This window comes from Aulostomus chinensis, chromosome 2 (assembly GCF_037954235.1).
Source record: "Aulostomus chinensis isolate RoL2024-O1b breed Wild chromosome 2, RoL_Achi_v1.0, whole genome shotgun sequence".
Classification (NCBI taxonomy): domain Eukaryota; kingdom Metazoa; phylum Chordata; class Actinopteri; order Syngnathiformes; family Aulostomidae; genus Aulostomus; species Aulostomus chinensis.
The window spans coordinates 31,344,354-31,369,558 of NC_141321.1; the positions used below are offsets into that span (position 1 = coordinate 31,344,354).

General features: G+C 43.0%; 1 protein-coding gene across 4 annotated transcripts in view; it reads left to right on the forward strand.

The window, feature by feature from the left end:
• The window catches only part of ntrk3b (neurotrophic tyrosine kinase, receptor, type 3b), a 203,138-nt gene that overhangs the window by 164,124 nt on the left and 13,809 nt on the right, over nt 1-25,205 (forward strand). For all 4 annotated transcript variants that reach the window (XM_086189931.1, XM_086189958.1, XM_086189950.1 and 1 more), the window contains exons 13-15: nt 11,390-11,520; nt 15,140-15,312; nt 18,367-18,610. In XM_086189931.1, the coding sequence (XP_086046057.1) occupies nt 11,390-11,520; nt 15,140-15,312; nt 18,367-18,610 (548 nt within the window). The remainder of the gene's footprint in view (nt 1-11,389; nt 11,521-15,139; nt 15,313-18,366; nt 18,611-25,205) is intronic.

The window sequence follows — 25,205 nt, forward strand, 5'->3', positions numbered from 1 at the left end:
TGTAATATCAGTGTCAGTGGTCCTGAAGCAAAATAGGCTTTATACTTACATTCCCTGAAAGAGGGAGAAGTCTACCTTCATCCAAGTTTCCTGTACATCACGTGGTCGATTTTCACCCGTCCTCCACAGAGGAGGTGAAGAAAATAGGTGGCGAAATAAACATGTGACGTATCGGTGACTGATGCCGTCTGCAGTAATTATGAGGAAATAGGATGCCATGTGACGGGTGGGAGGCTACTTAGCCACAGCTCGGGTTCAGTAGTAGAGGCTGTTTGGATTAGTGTTCACTTAAACCTAGACCTAAACCATGGTCTTGTCCTAAACCTAAACATTTGTTTTAGTGTGTGAACCTAACCAGACTGTGCTGAAAATGTGATGTATGATAGGGTCGGAACAACCAACTGTATGGAGGGCTTTTGAAGTGTGACATTTGGTTTGTATGACAGTAGATGTCTAATAGGCTTCGCGGTGACGTTCACATCACCTCTGCCTCAAAGAGCGTAATCACGCCATTGAGAAGGACCCTTTTTATTTAGAAGTAAACAGCTTTTAATCACAAATATAAAAAAGCAACTACTTTTTTCCCAGAATACATTTTCTACTGTACGAACTCAGAATTAAGAACCTGCCTCGGCTCGAAAATGTCAAATAGATGAAGAAGTCTTTTGTGTTGGTAGTCTAAATAATGTCCCCTGGGCGGCAAGTGTGAAGTACTTAGCGCTTAAGTGCTCCTAATACCATTACAAGCCATTGAAATCCTTCTTTTTCTTTTTTTTTACTTCTATATATTTAGAACTTGATAAGGGTTCAGATTTTCAGTCTGTGAAATGTTTTCAAATGTGGCCTTTTTACCTGGTGGCTTATTGCATGGCCTGGTAATCCTGGGCTGATAGATATGTGACCAGTTGGATGATATTTGTGATTTCATAGCTTAAAGCCGGCACGAGTGGTTACTAATGTAATACAAGCCAGAGACGCCAGGGCCAGACAGCAGCAGAAACATGGGCCGGCAGTCAGCCAGCCACAGCAGGTTAGGAGGAGACACCCACTGAGAGTCAACAGTAAACGCTAGTGTTCATGTCAGTGTTGCACGATGATGCCAGCAGACACAGAGCCCCTGTGCTGCAGTGAATTTAATGGCATGAAGCTTTTTGTGTCCTATTATCTGCTGGATGATCTCCTCTCACCTAACTAGGGAGCGTATGCTACATGCTCTCTTTGTCAACAGGCTAAATGTTACAATATGTGCATCCGTGGTGAAATAATTCCCCTTTTATCAATAAATCACAGCAGCAAAATAGGATCACCAAATGTCACAATCAGAGAAAAATGTTCTGTGCAAATCAACTTAAGAAATGATTACAATTGCAGTGTTGATTGATTTTCTTAGAGCGAATAATTGCAGCATTAAAGTGTATTTCGTCATTAAAGTGTTAAGAAATGGTTGTCTTGAGCTCATGAAGATGTTTTTCTCACCCCCTACAGAATGTTCCCATATTCAGAAGATTCTTGTGTTTTAATATCATAACATAGCCTTTATAGTCATTGGTAGCGTCTTTTTAAGGGCACCTCATTTTCCTTCATTTCCCTAGAAATGACTGTCTGGGTGAATTACACATCCTAGCAAGAAAGTTTGAGTGTGAAGGATGTAAATGTTCAGTGGATTCTTGGAAATGAGGATTTGAGTGAAGATTTTCCTTTGGATTGAACCACCTCATCTCAGTGTTAGAGCATCCACCCAGCAACGGACTTGACCAGGAGACATGCACTGATCAACCCACCACACACACGTACACACACACACATACACACATCCTTGTACTTATATCTTTGTGAGGACTTTCATTGACGTAACACATTCCCTAGCCCTTTACCCTAAACCTCACCATCTCAACTGACTGCCAGACCCTAACCTTGACCCTAAACCTAACCAGAACCTGGTTCTAACCTTGACCCTCAAACCAAGTCTTGACCTTCAAACGGCCCTTTGAAGATGTGAGGACCGGCTAAAATGTCCTCCCTTTCCAAAAATGTCCTCTTGCTGTTGGTTAAATATGTATTCTAGTCCTCGATAGGTAGCAAGTACAAGAACACACACACACACACACACACACACATATACACTTACACTTACACATACTCAGGAAAGTTTACTTGACCAGCATTCAAAGAACACTCTCTCAAATGCACACAAAGACATAAACAAATACGCTGGGGAAGGTTGGCCGGTAAAGTTGTGGTGAAATACAAACGCAGACACAGTCAAAGGTTCACAACAAAGCCCACCAAAGCTCTGTGCTCCCCCAGCAGCCTGACCCAACTAGCTGAGTAAATCTATGTTGCCTCTGGGCCTCCAGGGGGAATGCTTGCTGGCATCAAGGCCTCAGGTGAGCTAGGACCAGTGAATGTTACTGGACCTGATAAAGATTTAATCATAGGACTTTGCTGTGTGCCACTCTGGTTGAATAAATGGCTGCAGGACGCAGGCTGAGCCCGCCAGTGCTGGAAAATGGAGGTTAACGTAACTTGTCCTGGCCACTGTCGATAGGCTCGCTCCATAATAGCTGCTTTGCTCCCCATCAGAGGAGAGGACAAGATGGTCAGTGGCTATTTAGGAGCTAAATAAAATAAAAACAGATGGAATATTTACATTCAGGAAATAAGGATGAGGGGGGCAACAGCAAATGGAGGTTTAAAGATGCATTTGGTGTTATTGTTTTAGCAGAGAACACATGAGCATCTGTAGAACTGTTTTCCTGCTCATTTCCTTGAGTTTGTGCGGACTAAAATCAGCTAATGTAACACAAATGTGTGGTCCTTCCACCTCTCCACATGGCTCACGGCTCTGATGATAACATGCTGTTAGCTCCAAGTCCTGTGATGAGGAAGTGAAGGAGCCATGACAACACACAGGAAGAAAATATTTTAATCTCATGTCACTGGAATTTGTTGGAATTGTGACTGACGAATCAAACTAAATATTTTTTATTCTAGCAGATTCAGAGCCTCCATCTGCACATATTCACCATTTCACTGACTAACTAACGAGAGATCAGTAGAGAACCACAAGGATGACATAGTTTTGTAGGCCAACCCTGAACTAAAAACAAACAATGGGATTTTGACATTGGGTTCTCCATTTATTGCAGGAAATCAACTCTCACCACTCTTCTGATTTCTGAAGCATAAATGCAACAGTTTAACTACGGACACGTGACTTCATCTCCACCACAGCTAGCACGGTGCTTCCTCTGTGCTCACCGTTTGTAGCACTGCTCTGGTGCAGGAGGAAGACCAATGCTGATCCCTGAATGATGGATGAGGCAAAAGAAAAGTACTGAACGTACAGGAGTAAAGAAGCAGGATTCATTGGTGATAGATGTTAGATATGTTTGGTAACTCTTCAGAGTTTTTACACTTTTCCCCCCCGAGAAGCTTGTCAGATTTTCTCATGCAATCCATTCTTAACAGACACTGAGTTAAAAACACATGCGCATCGACTTAATAGTGCTTCTCTCAACTCTTGGAAAGATGATTTTGAGAGTATGAAACTTGGACTGCGGCGATGGGTCAGTGTCACTGATTCACTGACTGACAGCTCCACCTGCGGTCCGAGCCACTTTCAAGCTGGGGCGTTTTGTCATTTTTCAAGAATGACTTACTGTCTGAACACACAGCTGAAGAACAGGCCAAGTGTTTTATTCTCAGAATGTTCACCACCAGATGTGGTGATAATCCTGCATACAGTAGATGGGAGGGAGAGATTGAGTTTGTAGTGTGAATCAGGATTTGAGATTACACCATTTGCCAATCGACTTGTTGGTGAAGTCAAGATGGAAATGGGAGTCAGGTAGCGCTTCTAGAAAACTGTGGGGATCAATCGCAAAATCGGATCGGTGCCATAATAGAATGATGTATAAAAGCTCACACGAGCATGTAGGTAGTCAGTGCAATAATAGGTGGGGGCTGCACCCAAATAAATGCAGCAGTGCATCAGTAAGAGCAGTGAAGGGGAAGGGGGGGGGGGGGGCTGGTGCCAATCAAACACTTCAGTGCATTCACGTTGGAAAATGCTCTCTGAGGAGGGAAACACATCCGTTTTGGCAGCATCAAGGAAGCACGCTGTGCAGTTTGATGAGAACCACTACCTTTAATGCTAATGTTTGTTTTAAAGAAGAAAACTTTTTGGGGGCTTTTTTCACCAGAACATCTGCAGAACGCTCATCTTTAGGGGGTTGATGAGTCTGAATAGACAGATGGAGGAGACAGACATCAGTGTGACAGCGGTGATGCAGTGGTTGGTCTGACATCCAGAGGTTTCTGGGTTCAGATCTGCTATTCGGCGTGGGCCCTTCTGTGTGCAGGGCTTCCTCCCTCCCAGCTAGAAGATGTGTCTCTGATGTTTACAAGCAGCAGGCAACGGCTGTGACAAAGTGTTCAAATTAGCAGTTGTAAAACGGTTGATAAACACAAATAACCTCCTCTAAAATCCTCCTGTTATTGTTTTCTTTTTATTTTCATTTCTTTTCTTCTTTTTTTTTTTGTATCAAGCAGCCGAGTCTTGAAATATTGAATTTCCATCCGCAGTAGCTTAACGTGACTCCTACAACTGACATGAAACACGAAAAGTAAAATAAAGCAGAAATTTGAAAGTACAAAGAGGGATGCAGGAAGTGAACCTTCAAAGAAGTTTTTGAAACCACAGAGATTTGGTTAGGAGTGAGAACTGAACACACAGACTGTTCAAAACGACTCTCTCGCTCTGATCTCCTGCAAAGGCAGAAGCTGAGGGCCACAACACGTGGTTTTGTGAGGGGGAGAAGTTGGGTCATCAGGGGTTGGTGAGACATCTTCATCACCTGTTTGGAGGCGGGTCGGGCGGGCTTTGGCCCGGCACCAGACCTGTTCAATTATGGACTCAACTTGTCGTCGTTTGGCATTTTGAACCTGAGACCTGATACACAAATCAGTGCAGCGGGGTTTGTCTGACAGAAAACCCTTATATCCCATATAAATACCACACCGATGTCTTAAGCCTTGCTGTGCGTTATCACCATGCGTTCTTTTGTTGTGTTTTTTTGCATTTCACGTGAATTCTCCATTAACTTTGATTGTGCACAGCCAATTAATTCACACTGAAATCTCACTGAGAAAAGAAATGGGATGTCACCATGTTTCTGGCAACTTAACAGATGTCGAGGCATTTCCAGCCCTGTTTCCAGGACCCAGACGAGGGTATATTTAGCCAGGCGTCGGGTTATTTTCAGACGTGGTTGGGTTTTTATTTGTTTTTATCATTTCCCTCTCCCCCTCTGACATCTTCAGAAAGATACTTTAATGTACTGTTTGCTTGTCAAATTAGATTGTTTGTTAGTTGGCTGCTATGTCGGAAAGAACTGCCAATAAAGGCATCGCTGCGTAAGAGCTTGACGCACCATCTCCCCACCACTGAGGTCTGAGGGCCGTTAAAACTGCAAACATCACACACACAACAGGCTATAGGCTACACATTGAAAAGCCCTGTACACTGAATATGTGAGTCCTGGGATTGACTGGACCTGTTCAGGGTGCACCCCCCACCCACACCTTATCCCGCCCCCTCCCCGTTGTTACCTGGGATGAGCTCCAGCTCCCTGCAGCCCCCCTATAAGCACTAAAGGAACTGAATGAAAGCATAAAACTATGGAGTGTGATTTAAGGAGCACGTGAAATGCACAGACGGGGGATGGGTGGAAAATTCTGGACACATAAACTCGACTAACATGAAAGTTTATTAAGCCCTCTAATATATTCTGAGAACAAAGCGTCACAGCTTATAATTAAGCGCCAGCTGAAAATGCTGGAGAACTGAACTTTTTTTTTCCGAAGGGATAGGGAATAATACCCAACAAGGTGCTCGTTCCACGAGCCAAACTTCTCTAATCCTTCTTAACCCTAATGTACACTTCTGAGAGTATTATCCTGCTTTCATCAAGGCCTGCGTTGCCAGGCAACCTCCTCCAAAACAGGAAGGGATTGACTCGAGTCTGAGTTTTCTGATCATGACAAGTTTCAAAACTGCGGGGAAAAAAAAGACATTTAATTTCAAGAATACAGAACACCAAAAAAACTATTCCAACTGTCTGCATAGCGGTAATGTTGGTCGCTCCCTCACTTCTACCTGTGACTCCTCCACATTTCTTTAAAGAACGCATTTGTCTGATAAGTGATAAAAGGTATTAATGGATGAAACAAGGCAGATAAGTGGATGTTCATTAGTGAAGTTTTACGAGGACACACAAAGGATGCAGATGAGGAAGAAAGTGAAGAGGGAAGAGAGCTGCATCATGACAATGGGACTGATGGAGCAGGAGATACCGTGTCAATCCTCGTCGCCAAAACCAAACTCTGTTCAGAAAAGTAGCATTTTTAAAGGCTGCCGGCTTGTTGGCTTAACACAGCAAACTGACAATGCACAGTACTAATCAGTGTCACAGCACAGTTATTGGGGTATCATTTTGATCGCTTTATTACAATGAAATCAAAGCAAAATCGAAGTTGGAACCAGCAGCCACCCAGGCGCAGCTCCAAGAAATGGCTGTGAAAGTAGACATTTGGTTTTACGACATATCCGGGACTTCCACAAGTACAACGATAGCAATATGGTTATTTCAGCCCTGGTTTATGAAGGAAATAAATGGTGTGTCTATATAGAGATATTAAGCCCCACTCCTCTCCTATTTCCCTGACAAGAAGGGTGAATATTCACAGGTTGATTACTTACCTGAAACTACTCTACACTCCAGCGCTTTCTTCATGATCTGTGCAGACTTCAATCACATAAGAACAATAACAATTATTTCCTCTTTCCTAACTGTGTTTGAACAATGGGAGGCTTGCAAAGTAATTTCCCTGCGGATATCTATTATGTTTTTCTGAGTATGAATAAGTGTGCTTGCTGACAATTTTGAGTTGAGAGAAGTTTAAGAGCCAAAGTTGGAGGAATGTTATATGACCCTCTATAGGTTTACCGGGGGGGGGGAGGCGCTGTAATCTCCAGTTTAACCGACAAGTCCTCCACCCTGCACAGCCGTATAAGACCCCTTTCCCACTGCACATAAACATTTCCAGCAACATTTCAGACCCAGGTAAACCCGCTAATACAAGATGATTTATCTTGTCGCGCAAGTGAGGGTTTGTCCCTTTTGTTTTGTTTTGTTTTTTTCCGGCCGCGGCGCCATGTTTGACATCACAATCGCAGTCACTGCACCAGTAAGAAATGATGGGTGCTGTCAAAGCAGGAGCGGAGTGAAGTATCTTGGGCTTGTGTACAATCTTTGGTAGGTGTAGTAAAAGCAGCATGGAGGACGGTGACGTTGTTTCTGTTGTGTTTGTCTCTGCTTGAGCACAGATGAGTCGAATTTGTGTCTGAGATGACATGAAGTCGCGGATGTTAGACCGGAAGAACTAGAACCCGGCTTTTTTTTTTTAAATTATCATGTTCTTCCGGGTTTGCTGTTGTTTGTTCCCATCGATGCTAATTGGAGCCAAGCTGATAAACACCCTTGTCTACTGTAGAGTCGCTACTGCCGTTCCATCGCAGAAAAGATCCGGTGTGTTCGTAGGCGTCTGGCTTCTTGGACTGTGGGAATGAGTCTTGAGTGGTGCGTTCCGTATCAGCAGGGTCCGATTAAGGTTTTGGCAAAAAAACAAAACAAAACATGGGAACAGGAAGCCAACGCTCACCGCCGGTGACTCAACATAAACAGTGTCCTGGTGCTGCAGCTCCATGGCCTCCACCCACCCACCCACATCCCCTGTCTAAACAGCATTAGATCGAGTCAAAGCCGCCTTGAAACATCAGCTACCATTAAAACCACTTCCTCCACGCAGTGCAGCCTCCAACATCGGCCTCTGCTAAGTAGTTGCGAGCGTTACTCTTGTCGTGTCGCCTACCCCTCACTTCCTTGTACGACGCCCCCTTTTTTTAACTTTTGTGTGTCCCATGCAACAACCAGATGGCATCTATCTCGTAAACATGAATGCAGGTCATTTTCACGGCTTGTATTTCAGGCGAGGGCAGGCTGAATGGAACCAGCCATAGGCCCTGGATCCTACACACTAGTCTTTAAATGGAAAATGAGATTTTCATTTCTGCCTGCTCATAGTTCATCATATTCTCTCTGGTGGTTTCCCCGTTCATTATATCGCTTAGATTAAAGGATGAGTGATCTACAAACACTCAATCTGTCCTGGGGCTGGCAATTAAGTTGTACATGTGGATATGACTTGACATTTAATTTCGAATTTATGATTTTTTTTTTTAATTTTAATAAGATTGTTTTGATTCCTCACCTATAAAGTTCTTTCCTGTCATTACATATTAAAACAAGCGTGTTTGAATAAGCTCAACAATGATGACGCCTAACTGTTCTGAGCTGGTAAGCAGCGCCGCTCATGTAATTTAAATGTTTGGTTGCAAATTATGTACAGTATAAGTATATTAATGGGTGCGCATGACGAACCAGTACAGCTGTTTGATGAGGCACGACTCCTACGCCCTCCCAGCTCTTTCTCAAACAGCCCCGCAGGAGAGTGGCAGGGTAAGATTTTAATACGTTTGATGATTTGTGTTTTTGTTTCACTCTCCCTCCCTTTGCCACTTTTTTTCTGCCATTTGTGCCAATCGGATAAACTTCAAATTTATTTAAATAAAAAAAGGTAGAGAAGGGGTTAAAGGTCACAAGAGCAATAAAGTGTCCTTTGACTGCTCCTGACTCTGTAGAAGTTATTAGGCAAAAATTGAAGACTTGTATGTTTATCCTCTCGGTCCTTTTAGAGACGTTTTGCAATTCTGTTCTTTTTTTAAGTATCCCCTTGTGTCGTGTCAATGCCAACAATAAACCAAGAAATTCGAGATTTGCAGCTTAGTGACGTCTCGGTTAATTTGTGCTTTGAGGCTTTAAAACAGTAAACCTGGATGTTCTGAGTATTTTCTCTTTACACTTTGACAGCATCACACATTCTGTCACACTTTTGACAGAAATATTCAAACGCTGAGGTTGCTTTCAAGAACAGATCTTCTGACTATGCGCTAATCGATACCGGGATGGGTGTTATTGTAGTTTCCCAAAAAAAAAAAAAAAAATGTATAGTCGCTATATTTGATTTCATGCCAATGATCCATCCTGTGTTGGGCCTAAATTTGCATCCAAATGCTTTATTTTCCCTCTGCAGTTACAAACAGCACCCACATGGACTTAATTAGAAAACAACATCCAATATCAGATTGTACAGTAATGAACCAATCATGCATTACTCCATGATAACATCCACAATGCCAGCGCCTCTGCTGCATGTGCCTGAGTCTTGTCACAGCGAACAACCCTGCCCTCAGCAAACTTCGCTGCTGTGGGAGGACTGTAGCATTCGCCATCGGGACTCCCATCATGCATGTTGGAGTCACAGAATGTTACATTCTCTCCTTTTTTAAGTCATTTCCCTTTTATGGAACCATGTTTTTGTGCAATGCTGCATTTGCAGTACCCTTTTTTTAACGCCATTATCATGTAATAACAGGGTATTGCCTCTATTACAAGCTCATTAGCCGATGAACACATAATAACTTGTTATGACAAGACGATAACTCCACACGATAATGAGATAATAACCGGTCATCGTGTGTTAATGGATCAACTCACTCCAGAGTGGAATAAAAAATGTAAGGCGAGTTTGGCCTTTCTCAGCTTCTGACGGTTGGTTAATAGGATGTCATCATTCTTGTGCTCACTCAGTGGAATTTAATGAGTTAAGAAGAAGAAAGTGAATTTCCATACAATAAACACTTATAAAAGAGTGGAGATGGGCATCGGGGAAGTGCAGAAGCTCAATGAAACTGAGTTTGTTTACTCAGACACGAGGGGAAACTCTGCATTTTCGATCCCAGGGAGATAACTTAAACTCTGAGTCTGTTGCCATGGTAACTGTGAAGCCACGGAGCAGTCATCTGCTCCCTCGCAGGTTCTGTCGGTCTCTCTCTTCCCTCCCTCCCCGAGCCAAACACGCTGGTTCATTTCCTCACTCGTTCAATCTGCGTCAAAGCACAGCGGATGTTTACTGTCACAATCAAAATCCTGATTGCACGTTAGTTTGCTACTAAAGGACCATCTAAAGTTTTTGATTTGATGCACTTCAGTCGTGTCTTTGTCCTCACATCTGAAAATTACAGTGTCAAGTCACTCTCACTAAACACGACCTCTTGCGAGAGGAAGTTATTTTACAGCGATGTCTTTCTAGCGTGTTAACAACTCTCACAGGTAGGTGATGTTTCGCCCGCCCTGATGTGCCAGCATTCATCATGGGGTTTTTTTTTATAGAAAAACTCCCCCCACAATGTTATTCCAGATTATGAGCCAACTCAGTTTAAATGTTTAAAAAGGGGGGGACATGAAGCTGTAGACACTGGTTCAAATAATAATGATGGCTATTAGATGTGATGTGATGGCTCGCTTTGATAAAACATAATTTCCATAATATAAAAATTGAACTCTACTGTACTTTAACCAAAACCTTTCAAGTGGAAAACACCAGACACATAATTAGTGGATCAGACTGGGAGCGAACAATCAGGATTCTGTGCCTTTGAAGTCCTTATTTGAAGAAAAAAGAAGAAAAAAAAACTTTTTTTCATCCTCAGTCGTTGGCCCCTGCGCTCCCTCATCAGATTAAAGCCCAACAAATAGATTTAAAGTGTCACGGCAGCTATACCCTGAGCGGTCCGTGTCCACCAGTTTATTATACATTAAAGAAGTATACTTTGAATTATTGATAAATGACTGGACTACCATGGAGGAGATGGTCCCTGCTCCTGCCTCTACCGGGATACAGCCTGATCTTGGCCTGGTCTGGGTTTAGGTGGTCTAAACTATTTGCTCCGCATTTCACTCTGCATTTACGGATGAAATAAACATGCAGCATCACACAACACTTTGTACTACTTTACATTCCAGCCAAGATTTGAAAGCCCTCATTAAAAGGCCAAAGCAGCTGCACTCAGAGCTCAGAGTACCATCTCTCTCTCTCTTTTTCTTTCTTTCCCTGTCTCTCTCTCTGTCTCTCTCGCTCTCTCTCTCTCTCTCCCTTTGCGATTGCAGTCGGAGTACATCAGACTTCCCTGTCTTGTCATTGTTTTGTCTCTTTCTCTCATTCGCTTTCCATTCTGCCTGTGTGTTCTTCATCTGTGCATTTCAGAGATCATACCAAAATCTTGCTTTGGAGCTCAAATGTTCATTCTAAACAGGTCCAGAGTTGTGTCACGTTCTGTAGAAAATAAGAATGCTGGTTATCTGTGGAAAGGTCACTCTCTCTCTCTCTTTCTCTCTCTCCCTCTCTCTCTCTCTTTGTTTTTTAGTTGTTCAGCATATAAAGCGGAGAGACATCATCCTGAAGAGGGAGCTGGGGGAAGGAGCGTTTGGTAAAGTCTTCCTGGCAGAGTGTTACAACCTCAGCCCGACCAAGGACAAGATGCTGGTGGCTGTCAAGGTACATTTCTATTGGTAGTGTGTTACGCACACCAGGACGTGAACTGTACGAGAGTGTGTGTTCACTCTCACGGTGCTGGTCAGATGTGATGACTGACCCTCAACTACATGGGGATACGGAAAACTACCTATTTAGGTAAAATCCTGAATCGAAATATCACATCATTAACGACGCGCTATGTTGTTCTGATGAGTACAAAACCTGAACTGCGCACTTCGTGTGCTGAACTACTGGCCAGGAGCAGCTAAGACGTTTTTCTTTGCACAGTTTTTGCCCACATTACTGTATGTGGGCCCAATAACATAATCAGGAGGCTTCCGCATCCAGTTTCTCCTCACAATCAAATTTGTTCCCAATTAGATTATCTGCCCAAATGCTCCTAAATGGAATGCTGACTGATTTTGATCAAAATAATTATCAGGACTGAAATCTTACAGTGTGAAAGTCATTCAGTAACTGCAAAAGCTCATGAGAATAAAGTGGACCAGGACGCACAATCAGCCTTGGCTTAGCTTGTAGCGAGCACCAGCCCCGCTATGGGCTAGAAGTAGAACAATTTCCAACATGCCTCTAGCTTGCACTGCAAAATGTTTAATGCTAATCCCATCCTCTCTACCACGTAATCATAAAAGTTTCTTCTTCGTTTTTTTGTTGTTGTTGTTGTTGTTTTTTGGGTGGAAAAAGGTAGCAGTGGACAACAGTCTGCCTCACACACGCTTCAGTGAGCTCATCACCCTAAAATGCGTTCTTATGATTAACATATTAAAATTCTGCTAAATCTGTTGGTATTTCAGTGGCAAACGAATTCTGAAAATCTGTTGTCTACCAGGTACCAAACAAACACAATACTACGAGTTAACTGCTGAGATTTAGAGGTGCAGGTATGTGGTTGTCACCTCCAGACGGAGCCTGGCTAGCTGCTTCCCCGCGTTTCCTGGGTCGCTACGCCGAGCTGTGCTCACCAACCGCTACTGTAAAAAAAAAACAGCAGAACTAGAGTCACTTGGACTCACAGCTGATACATTTCAAACAAACGTTTTATTTACCATAATGGCCGCAACGCTTTCAAGTGCTGCTAATCCATGCTTGAGGGTAGCAGCACTCTGCTGGCCTCCAAGAACGTAACACAGCAACTCTGAGCAAACCTTTGGTGGCCAAGTTGCATTCTGGGTAATGTAAGCCGGGCAATAAAAGAAGATACATGGACTTAAAACCTCTCCTGTTCAGCTGCATCAATTTTCTTTCTTTTAGTATCCATTTTGATTGTGATAAATGTTATAGTGGTGAAATGCTAACTCAGGGGAATGCTCATTTAAGAAGCTTTAAGCACATAGAACCGTCTCCCCTTGTGTGACAGCCCTCAATGACTTCACAGTACTCAACGTTATATTGTGCTTGGCAGCTCCCACAGTGAATATGAGGAACTATATGAATGTGAAGCAGGGTGACACTGCATTAAATGTTGCAGACTCAGCAAATCCAAATAAAATTGCAGTCAAAAAAAAAAAAAAAAAACACATCGACCTTGACAGCTGAAGCTGGCTGAGTTACGACGAAGACGATCTCACATCTGCCTGTCACTCTCCTATGTTAATATTGAATATGTGAATATATTATTTCAAAAAATACAGGGGGCTATTGCACATTTATCGGAACGTCTTCCTGGCTACGAGGTAGAAACTCACAGAATACACTTAAAGGTCAACAAAGGAAAAAATTCATTGCCGTGATTTTGCTCAATTTATTGTCGTCAAGCACTCGGAGGTATTGTTTTGGAGGGATGCCCAGACAAGACACATTTCCTTAAGAGTGCAGTTTGATTTGGTGATAGAACTTTATGGCCGTTTTACCCACTCTGCTGTACATCTCGACCATCTCCTGCACTTTACTGCAGGCGAACACATGAGGAAAATGTATTTCCATCTCAAGGTCTCTCCATCTCTTACAGCACTGCAGCAGGACTCAAGGCCAAACAGATCTAGAGAAGCAACTTTCTGTGTCTTCTTTTTAATGCTGAAATGTCACGTCTTTTTTTTTCCCTCTTCCTCCACCAGCAGCAGAAACACGGCATGTCATTCCTTTTATTAGATTTTTTTTTTTTTCTCCCTGTAATACCAACAGCTTCGACTGATATCCCATCAAGATTAGATATGTTGTGTGTACTGGGCTTTAAAGGGGTTCGGTGTACTTCCTGCTTGATCCTATTACCTGACAGATCTATTAGGTTGTTGTACAGTTGCTGCAAAGCTGCAGCCATTTGGATCTAAACTCCCTGAAAGTTACTGCCGGACCTGCGTCACGTACCAGCTCCCACTCGACTGCCAGAAGTGATCGTGGCCATTCTCTTTCATGCTTGTGGTTCCACCAGGAGATTCCCGCCACGGCAGGTTTTGGGAGCGCCTCTCTGCTCTGCTTTGTGAAGAATGCAAGCTCAGTTTATTTCGATAAAATCTGAATCAGGCTGCGAATCAAGCCAAGATTAAGTGAAGAGGGAAGTCAGACACAAGAAGCCTCCCTGTGTTTCACTGCGTCATATCGACATTGTTTTTCCATAAACACAGCCACTAATCTTTTATTCTTCTCAGCCATGATTAGAGGTTGGCTACAGCACACAGTGTGAAGTAACAACAATAAACACAATTACAACAGACAAATGAGACGCCGCTAAGCTATGATGCCTGCTCACCCATGATAGACACACAAAAATCAAGGTCAGGGAAACTCTTCTTGAGAGGTCTGAAGCCTCAAGGAGGACGGAACACGACCTTGTTGCGCACAGACCTTCCGAGGTGTTCCAGCTGCTGTAACGACTGGCGGTCCACCAATGCAGTGGAATGGAATCATGGACCTGCCAACCTATAATTGAAAATAATTATTTAGTTATCAGAATAAAGATACAAGTTTCTCAGCCATGAAACAGAGCGATCATAGGTGCTGTCATTCAGCACCAAAAACTAGTTTAACTGAGATTTGTCACAACAGAGTGAGTAGCCAGGCCTGACGGGACCCAACAGAATGGACCAATTCATACACAAATTTTGAGATTCTAGTCGTTGGTTCAGGGAATGGACAGAAAATGTGGCCCAATCCACACTTTAATCATCGTGTAGGAGAGTGGAGGAAGTGAAAAAAGAAATTATCTACAAAATAATAGTAAAGATTACTTCTAACATGGTGGTGGACAAAGTGGATACTCAGAGTGCTGCTTCCCTTTACTTCTGTTGAAGCTTTTAATGCACAATCACAAACTGCTGTTCCTCCCGTGCTTTCACTAAAACGATCTCAACCCTTCTGTGAGCACTTCAGCATGAGGAAGAAACAGCACATGCTGTCCTCCTGCAACATGCTTAAGGCATGCACATGCCGTCGTATTTTTAGATGCACATTGCAAGATAATTACATCTAAAACTGGCCCTAACGTGTTTCTGCGTTAATCCCTTTATTTTGTGTTTGCCACAAACTATCAGGAGAACCTGGTAATTGAACAGCAACTAAGAACAGGGAGAACTGGAAGTTAGAGCAAAGCAGAACAAAAATAAATAGCTCCTCTTAACTGTGTACAGGGGCAGACTTTACCATCTCATCATGAACGTCCCATCAATCCCGTTTTCTCTTTCAGACACTCAAAGATCCCAACCTGTCGGCCAGGAAAGACTTTCAGAGGGAGGCGGAGTTGCTGACTAATCTGCAGCACGATCACATTGTTAAATTCTATGGAGTGTGTGTCGACGGAGACCCTCTGATCATGGTGTTTGAATACATGAAGCATGGAGACCTCAACAAATTCCTCAGGTCAGTTTTCACCTGAAGGGTAAGTTAATTAACTGTAGTGCACCAGGTTAGTTGTGGTTGGGCAAAATATACGACTTTTTCAATCAAAGGTTCCTGAGACTTTAGTCTGCCTTTCAGTCAAGACCAGCAAAGATTAGGGAAATGAGTCTGCTGACATGAAAAAACTGTGTGTTCTTTGTTGTGGGTCGCTGTTGCTGGACGTTGTCTTCAGCAAAAGCATCTGTCCAGCTGTAAACTTTCTTGTTTTTGCGCTACTTGATATATCCATGCAACAATGAATACGGTCAGTTGGACTGTCTTAAAAATGATCTACTGAAACAAACAGTATGACCGACTGAAAAAGTCCCATCCCCACAGTTCCTGGCACTTAGGAAAGTATTACCACTCAAGATGGGACCTGTGGGGACAAAATATTGTCCCAGAATTTAATTTGTATCTTTGTTCCTGTAATCAAAACAGGAGGAAGTTCCTCCACAGGTTCCTATTTCATGGGGAAAGTTTCTGTGGCCAAAAAGGGGCTTTAGAAATTCATGATAAGAACAGTGGCATTGGGTACTGGAAGTAGTAGTACTGTATTTGGGCTTCAAGGGTCGAGTTTTTAACCTCCCCACTGAATGTTAAATGTAAGGAAGCCATCAAGGATGAGTCCATAAAAACAAAATCCTTTGTTAACAGTGTGTCAGGTTTGTGGTGCGCCTACAGTATCCGTCCCACGACACAGTTTTGTAAGTTAGCAAATGTGAGTGTTTCGGTGCCTTTGATTGGTAATGTCAAGCTGTGCCAAGGGAAGTGACCTCTGATAAGCCTCAACAAAAGCGACACGGCGCCTGTACAGCAAGCGCTTTGGTAATGGGAAGCTTCACTGGAGTTGATGTCAGTGTGCACAAGAGGAGCCTGGGATAGAAGGGTGCTATTTCAAGTGCCTTGACAGCCGCACTGTATATGTGTGTGCGTGTGTGGTCTATCTTGTTTTTGAAGTTTGAGCAATAGTTGAAAAGATGACACATTACGATCGAGTGTGTGCGCACGCGTGTGTGTGTGTGTGTGAAGACTTTCTGTTGGGAAATCATTCCTGAAATGAAAGGCAATGTCGCGAATGATGAAATTCTTTCATGCAAGGTGCAAGACATGGCTGATTTTTGGGCTGTTGGTCCTGTTGGTCACATTAAACCCAAGAAATGTGTGAGGCGTCAACAGGACCGAACGCACTGAGGAGTCCGTCCAGTTCAACCTTCAGATAAACACATTCAGCCACAAACACAAAGAGAGAGGGTGCCCCCTTTCAATATTTAACTCTGTTTTTTTATTTGGATGTTTTTTTTATTTGGATGTCATATTCTTTAGTGATGCAATGCTTGTTTGAAGGACAAAAAAAATCCACAACGGGACGCAATTAAGCTTAAACAAAAAAATCCTTTTAAACTCAGGGTATGAGGAATTCAATTAACTTTTATTTGTAGAGCAGCAGCTCATAAGTTATGTCAGGGCCCTTTTTATTCGTCTGCATGATTCTCAATACGTTCACAGACACAAAAATACATACGTGAGGAAATGCAGGCGGCTATCTGCCTCGACCACCTGTGACACAAACAAATATTCTGACTAAATGAGCCGGTTGTGTTTTCTTGCTTGACCTGGTGTCTCATGAACACTTTTTCCTCAAAACTGGTGCCGGTTCCTGAGCCGGTGCCATTCCAGATCTTGGCTACCTGTGTTCTTTCTACTGAACTGGTCCAAACTCTCAGATATACAGTATGAGACCAGAGCAACAGAAACTGAATCAAAGCTCAGATTCACTCAGTAAATTTGCTCACCTGCAGGGCCTCGTGTATCACCGCGTCGAGCGTTTGAATTGGATGCAGTTTGCAAGGAAAACATGTTCCCCAGTTGTCCTGGTTTGGGAGGAGAAATGAATTGTTGAGAATGCACGGGACGGTTCTAAAGAAGGTTTGTAAATGTTACACATTCGGCTGCTTTTAGGTGGTTTACGGTCTCCTGGCTCTACTCATGTGCTACTACCAAGACAAAGGTTCAGTTTTCAGTCCAGGACCCCCAAAACAAAGGTGCCTCACCCCCCAAACCCCCCCCCCACCCCACCCCCACACACACACACAGACACACAAGCACACCATCTTCGGAGGTGATTGAAGCACGCGCTCACGCCTGTCCAAACAGATGCATTTGTACTTTGAAACTCAGTTTTCAGAGTAAGTTTAGAACTGTTTTTTTCTTTAGACACAATTAAGGGCTTTTTATTGATTTCTGGAAATAATCTTGCTTCTCATCTGTGACCCCAAATTCCTTTTAAGAAAAGACAGTCATTTAATAACCTGTTTGATTTTGAAGTTTTAATGGCTATTTGACAATATGGAAATCATGACCCATCCCTCAGAGTAAGAGTGTGTCTCGTCTCCGTGCAGAACTGATAAATTATTATTCACACACTTAAAAAGCAAAAAAGAAAAGAAAAAAAACATTGAACTGCACTAAACATGAGATATGCAGAGAGACAGACAGCTGAGAGTGGGAGAGAGCGTGGGGAGGCTGTAGTTAGGCTTCCCTGCATGGTGCCAGGTCTGTAATCACAGAGGCGAGAAGGTGATGGGAACAGCGGGAACTTCTCACTGGAGTTATTTGTCGTCACCAAGAAATGCAAATCAGGGAAAAGAGCTCTCAACCTGTAGTCAACTTTTCCGGTAAATATGCGACTTACACTATCCTGAACTTTGGTGATAATTTCTGACAGGACGAAATACACGAATAAAGCCCAACTAGCTATAAAAGCTTAAAATGAAACTGCCACAGAATTAATAACTGCAGTGCAGACATGGGCAGTTTATCTCTGCAATTAAAGCTACCTTTGTGCTTGCAGGTCATATTGAATTTGTTAATATTTCAAAGAGTCTCTTTGTTATGCTGACTGTCCTCAGTAAGTAGTAAGGAGCTTTGGTTTTCTTCTAAAGAGCAGGCAGATTATAGTGTGCCATGATCAAAAGGTTTCTCTTCAGTCTTGAGTTCAGGTCATTAATTGCAACATTGTTCTTTGTAACCCAGAGCCCACGGCCCAGACGCCATGATCCTAGTAGATGGCCAGCCGCTGCAGTCCAACGGGGAGCTGGGTCTTTCCCAGATGCTGCACATCGCCACCCAGATTGCCTCGGGCATGGTCTACCTGTCCTCCCAGCACTTTGTCCACAGAGATCTAGCGACCCGCAACTGCCTGGTAGGCAACGGCCTTCTGGTCAAGATTGGAGACTTCGGCATGTCCAGGGACATCTACAGCAGCGACTACTACAGGGTAAGACCTGGCCGCCTCCTACTGTGAGAACATTCCAGTAAACTAAAAAGCTGATGATGCTGCTCTTTTACCCGGATTGTAATCGGGACCAAAGCATTTTAAATCAATCCTCAGAAGCTTCTTACTATAAAAAGGTCACTCTCTCTCGTGACATTTTTTTGTTTGTTTTTGTACATTTTTTTGGTTGTTGTTGGATTCAAAAGCAGAGATTACAGCTCTCCCTCCACAGTGCAGCCACACGCCCCCACACCAGCCCAGATACATTCAAGGATGGAAAGGTTTATCAGTGTGGTAGGAGATGAGCCCACTGAGCCTCCAGCCCGATGCTTAGAGGCTTGTTTATATAGCTTCCGATTCATGTCCTCTCTGCCGTTTAACCCGATTAGTGACTATAAATGCCGCAAACTAAGCGGCAGCAGCTGGGCTGAAGACTTTTGCATTTTGCTGAACAAATACGTAGATATTATGGAATAAGGACTACGACAGATCTGGCTCCTTTTAACAGCCCAGACTTGTGAAATGACTTTAGGTGCGCATGATGTGATTTGCTCAGCAGGACAGCTGGGCTAGTTTGGACTTTGCTGGGGGCAACGCCAGCAGTTATGAAGTACTTGCCTGCTGGACAAGCAGCCCTGCACACAGTAAATGATCTGTAAGGAAATTTGAGCGTGATGTCTTTAGTGTTCGGTACATGGTTCCTCCATGCACACCATCTGTGCAGTTATTAAAACCTGAATATTTTGTTTTAGTTAAGGAATTTCAGCAGAAGTGTGTGTGTGTGTGTGTGTGCGTGTGTGCGCATTTCAGTGTAAGCAATAGTATCTTCAGTCAATAAAGGTGTCAAGTAGAGAGGTGAACTGATTCCATTCCAGAAGAAAGAACAGAAAATGATGGCACTCAATAGAAAGTATCAAAAATCACTACAGAGCAACTGCGTTTGAAGGCTATTAAAGTGCTACTTCACCTAAAAGGGGATTTTAACTTTCAAGTGCACTCAATTAGATGTCTTGAGCTTTCGAAATATGATTTTTTTCCCTCCAGTATCACCTCTTTGTGACCTTGCATTAAAGTATCACTAGCTTGTGGCTACCAACTACATCTCCAGTGTATAATCCAGGTACAATCCCCAACATCTTTATCCATCAGTGTGCACAGTTACCCATTAACTATTACTAAAAGCAAACTGACACGTTGGAACCTGCCCTGCCACGATGGAGCATGGTCAGGCTCACCACTAGCTTCCAGCTAATTATACATGGCTGGCTCTTTCTGCATTTTGGAGTCACAAGATGCAATGCAGCAGTGAAAAACATCTCTGAGGACACCAATTTGTGAGGTTTAAGACCAAACAAAACCTACCTAAAGACAGCAGACTTCAGTTATTAACCCAGAGTTTGGTAAAGTTGGAACTTGATGGATCTGTAACTGCTAAGCCGCTGTTAAAATACATATGAAACCTTTTACCCACCTCATTAGGGAGAAAAACCAGCTGCAACTACAGTCCTCAGAAACCAGTCCACAGGTACTTCTGGTTTCCGTTCACACTGCAACTGCCTGTAAGACAAATGTACCAGGACCGTCATCCAAAAAGGACAAAACGTCCATTACTTTGCTCTCGCGCAGGCACAGAAATGGCGTCACACATCGATAGTCTGCGGTTGTTTATGCTGCAACACTTAGTTTAACAATCAAGGCTTCTATCTGCGGAATTTTAATCCTGATGGATGTTTTTCTGGTTAGTCCTAGATCAATTCATCCCTACCGCTGCCCTTAAATCAAACCAATGACCGATGCATATTGTGACTAATTCACTAGCTGCCTCTCTTCATTGGTGTGGAACTAATTCAGGACAAAAACACCATGAAAAAAATCTAATTTGACCAAATCATCATGTTATTCTGGGTGTAGAATCACCATAATGTCTAAATACAGGTGCCTTCCCGGAAGTGTAGGAGTGACTTCCCTGAAATCCTTCTGTTCATATCGTAGAGTTTCATTAATATCACAAGCAGTTCAGAATTAATAACAGGAAGCACTGCTGCATTTAACAAAAAAAAAAAAGAGGCCAAAATAAGACAATCAGTTGGAAGGGGGCGTACCGTCAGCCAACATACTTCCCCTCCGATAGATCGATTCTTCCCCGGTTCTTGTATTGTGGGATGACAAAAGTCCAGTTTAAGGTCTTCTGTGCGTGTTGCAGTCTGAGTGACAGCCACTGTGGTGGATGTCTGTGGACTTAGAGGAGCACTCGTGGAGGACAAAATAAGAGAAAAAAAAAACTGTCTGTGATTCCTTTGGACCAAACAATTATTCATTTAATTGTCTCTGAAGACCAAATCACACCTGATTTAGCAAGGAGATACAGACGGCTCTGAAGGGAGAGTAAATGGTTTAGTTGATTGTTTTTGTCTAAGCAGTAATAGATAAGTGCTGTGAGTTATTGAACAGGGCACCAAAGAGCCGCATGAGCTGCTTCAGTAGTGAGAGTGTGAGTGGAAGAAGAGTTGGATGTAGTATATTAATCGTGTCAGAGTGGTGCTGCTGGGTGAAAGCACTCACCCACCACCATCACAGGTTCCCAGCTTCAGTCCCTGACTGCATAAGTGGGAGGCCAGTGAGGGATTGTGTTCCTTGACACTGTACTAGAACTCTAGTTGGTCAGGATGTCTGTGGTCTGTGGATCAAAGCAGACCTGGGGGCAGGAAAGAGAACCTCAGAGTGAATTATGTTCCTCATTGACATGCAAAAAAGCAGCAGCTCGTGACTCCATGTGTACCTTTACTCTGACAATGGAGACAAATGTAGCATGAGGGGTATTCTGCCCTCTGATACACTGATAGAACAGAGGGAAACCAGGACGATGCATGATTAAGTTACGTGCGGCAAAAATGGCCTAGAATACTTATTTTCCACAAAAGGTTTATAGGGTGAGAAATAACAGATAAGTAGCTGGTTCAGTGGAGAGCAATGCAGGTGTCAGCTTGCTCATGGGACATTGTTTCAGTCAGCATTTTCCATCTCTTACCCATTTTGTCTGCTGACATTTTCAAAGTGCCCCTCGCCGAGTGAAACAACAGAAACCTTCAAGCTAGCTGGCTGGTTTGCCAAAAAGATAATAATGTTATTTTAGGGTTATTTTGGAAACCCCCCTAAGTAGTGTATTTACTACAGAGCTAAAGTGGGCTGCTATAAATGTCTGTCAATGTACAAAGCAGAAACATTCAAGAAAGGATCGATATCTGCCGATACCAATGGCTCACTGATATTCACGTGCAGCCCTGTTCCAAAGACTGTGTCATTGTCAACTGGAAGTTAACGTTAGCTCATCTGAGTGCAGCTCTCAATAACGTTATGCAAGAAGCGGTGTGTGTGTGTGTGTGTGTGTGTGTGTGTGTGTGTGTGTGTGTGTGTGTGTGTGTGTGTGTGTGTGTGTGTGAGTGAGAGTGTGAGTGAGAGTGAGAGTGTGAGAGAAAGTTAGTGTAAGAGAGCGATATGAAAGAAATAAATGATTAGTTCTCACAGCTACCTGTACAGGGTACTTTAGGGACTTTTTTCTGTCAAGTGTTGGTTCCCTCTTTCAAACTTTGTGGTGAATTTATTTAGCAAATGTTACACCGCTGAATAATTTATTGAATAATTTACAGATTCAGCACAGGCACACACATATGCACACTCACTGCAGTCAGGAAGGGAGAATTGTTCTTGCAGACTTGTACAGTATGATGGATTAGGCAAAAACCAGAGACTGTTTTGTATGAAAAAGACGTGTGTGTGTGTGCGTGTGTGTGTGCGTGTGTGTGTGTGTGCACATGCGTGCGCGTGTCTGTGTGTCTGTGTGTGGGGCATGCCTTGTGTGAGGCTGTACAGTGCTGCTGGTTGGTGCATTGTGATAGCATCGCTGCCTACACAGAGGAATATTGACAGAGCGCAGCGATAAGGAGTATTGGACACTTTCTTCATGTTGAGTGATTATAAATAGCAGCGGCCTGCCAAGAACACAATCCTCCCGCCGCTGACTGGTAGTATTGACGTGTGTTGCCCTCTGGGACTCGTGAGACACTTTGCAGCAGGAGGGAACAACTTCAAGAGAAAGATGAATGCTGTCCCAATCACACTCATCTGTCATATCCTCCTGCTCTTGCAGCACTGAATATGCTTTTGTGTTGTTTCAAAGGAGACAAGTGGAGAACCTGTGCAGGCCGATGGCAGCGCTGGCATCTGCTATGTAGATGTTATATGCCGCTGCCTCATATCTGGCAAAGTTTTCCAGGGTTCAGAGCGGGAGGCACTGAATTATGCATGTTATGTAGATATAAATGACAGTGAATGCTCTAAAGTGTGTATGCATAAAAGGAGCAAAACATAAGACTGAGTATAATACAAGCTTTTAGCAGCAATGTTTCCAGAATACCACGGAGAGGGCAAGCGTTCGCAGGTCTCCTTAGATATTTGGGCAGGTAAAGGCAAGGCCTCACCGTATGATCAGGGTCACGATGCCATTTCATCACGTTTGGGATTCTCTGATACTCTACATAATTCACCGAAAAATTTCAAAAATACAACTTGCACTGCCTGGGTTATCCACTGTATTAAATGAACCCAGCGGATGAGCTGAGTCAAAACAACTAAATTAAAATAAAAAAAAAAAAATTCCGTTCTAGTCCAATTATTATTGAACTGATTTGAATTATTGGAAAGCTATTTGCAAAGTTGCACAGCTGTAAACTGTTCACAAACACACTGAATGTAGCTGCAGTTACACTTTATGGAAAAGTAAAGCGCAGACAAGTTGTGTTGCTCAATGAACTGTAACAACGAAATACAGAGCTGCATAACATGCATGAGTCACAGAAGGATTTTAGCACGATACATTGGTACGAGGGAGTGAAAGATCATGTGATATGATCCAAAAAACTCACAGTACACTGCTGTATTGGTTTTATTGCACAGCCCTATTGAATATCATTATTATGTCTCTGATTTTCTCACAGGTTGCTTTGTACTGCAGATTCTGTTAATTCATTTTGCATTGCAACTGTAATGAATTTAAATTTGGCAGTTAATGTCTTAATATTTCTCAACTATTATTAAAGTTGACAATATGAATTTGTCGTCTAATTAGCGTCAAGACTTAAAAAGCTGTTTACAGTCGTTTTTTTAATACTAATCCTGCCATTCCCCCCCCCCACACACACACACACACAACAATAACAACAACAACAACAACAACAATAACAATGTTCTGATGGATGCAGGTTCTTTGCAAAATTACAAGCTGGTTCCAGGCCAGAAGAGAAATGACTTCAAAACAGCTCATTACAGCCAAATTATGAACAGTGACAGAGAGGTTCCCGTCAGATGGTTCGATGTAGAGGCTGTAGACTCTCCCTTGCTTGAGAATATTCCAAAAAAAAAGAATCCTCGACCTGTTCTCCAGAGGCTCGCTTGCAGCCTAAGTGTTTTCATTTAGCAGCCGCAGCAGCAGCAGTGGATTCATTTCTATGAGCTGAACAATGCAACTGTTAAGCAGGATGGTGTGGAGGAAAAGTACGAGTGTCAAGTTAATCATCGCTGAGGAAACGACCATGATCGCTGTGTCATTAATAGCTTTAATTGATTGGAATATAGTTTTTGAAAGACAAAATCTGAACTGAATTACTGATGATCATGCAGCATATATATATACACACACACATATATATATATACATAGCAAGCATTATAAATTCTAATGTAGTGACATGGTTTCAAGGACTGAGTGTTCTTTGTGACTCTCCCACAAAACCTCTTCTTACCTGCACTGCTTTGCTTTGAAGTAAAATGGTTCCCAGGTTTCTGCTGTTTCAAGGATCAAACAGGCACTCCTCTGCATTATTTATCAAGCACAAGCTCCTCAAAACTGTATGCAGCTTTGTGCTAATGAGTACACAAGCAATATTTATGACTGTGTCTTCTGTCTCTCGCCTTGTTTTCATTCCCCCCTGCACTCCTGCCTCATGTGATCATGCTCTTAAGGTGTACTCAAGAAATGCTGCTTGTGCTCCTTTCTCAACAGCCAATAAACCTGCTAACGCTTTCTAATATCAGGTTTTTGTCTGCATGGGAGCAGCCCAGACCCTGCAGTGGATGCACTTATTTATTGAGCATAGATTGGACAATGCAACCGTGGTGAAGGAACATCATCAGTGTCCTCCGGTGTCTATAATTCCTGATTTCTAATCTCTGATGCTACTGGACAACATCTTTCACTTTTTTACCTGTGTGGCGACATTGCTAACCATTATGTCCTGCAGAAATAATCAATAGTAATCGGCCTGTTGGGGGCTGCAAGACAACCAGGGGCTCCACCTGCCTCCTGCTTGACAGAGGTGCTCCTAAGTCAGTCTAGTGCAGCACCACTGGCCCCTTGGAGAACCACAACATCCGTCCATCTGCTGCATCTTCCAGTTCCTGCACCTTCCTCTTCGCTGTTTTTCCGAGCTATGCCTGCAGTATTCTTGCACAAGCTGCACAATAGTGCCCTCTACCACGTGACAGTGATAACACAGAAATGCCTGGAATGATTTGTCAGTGGTGTGGAACAGGTTCATATTGCA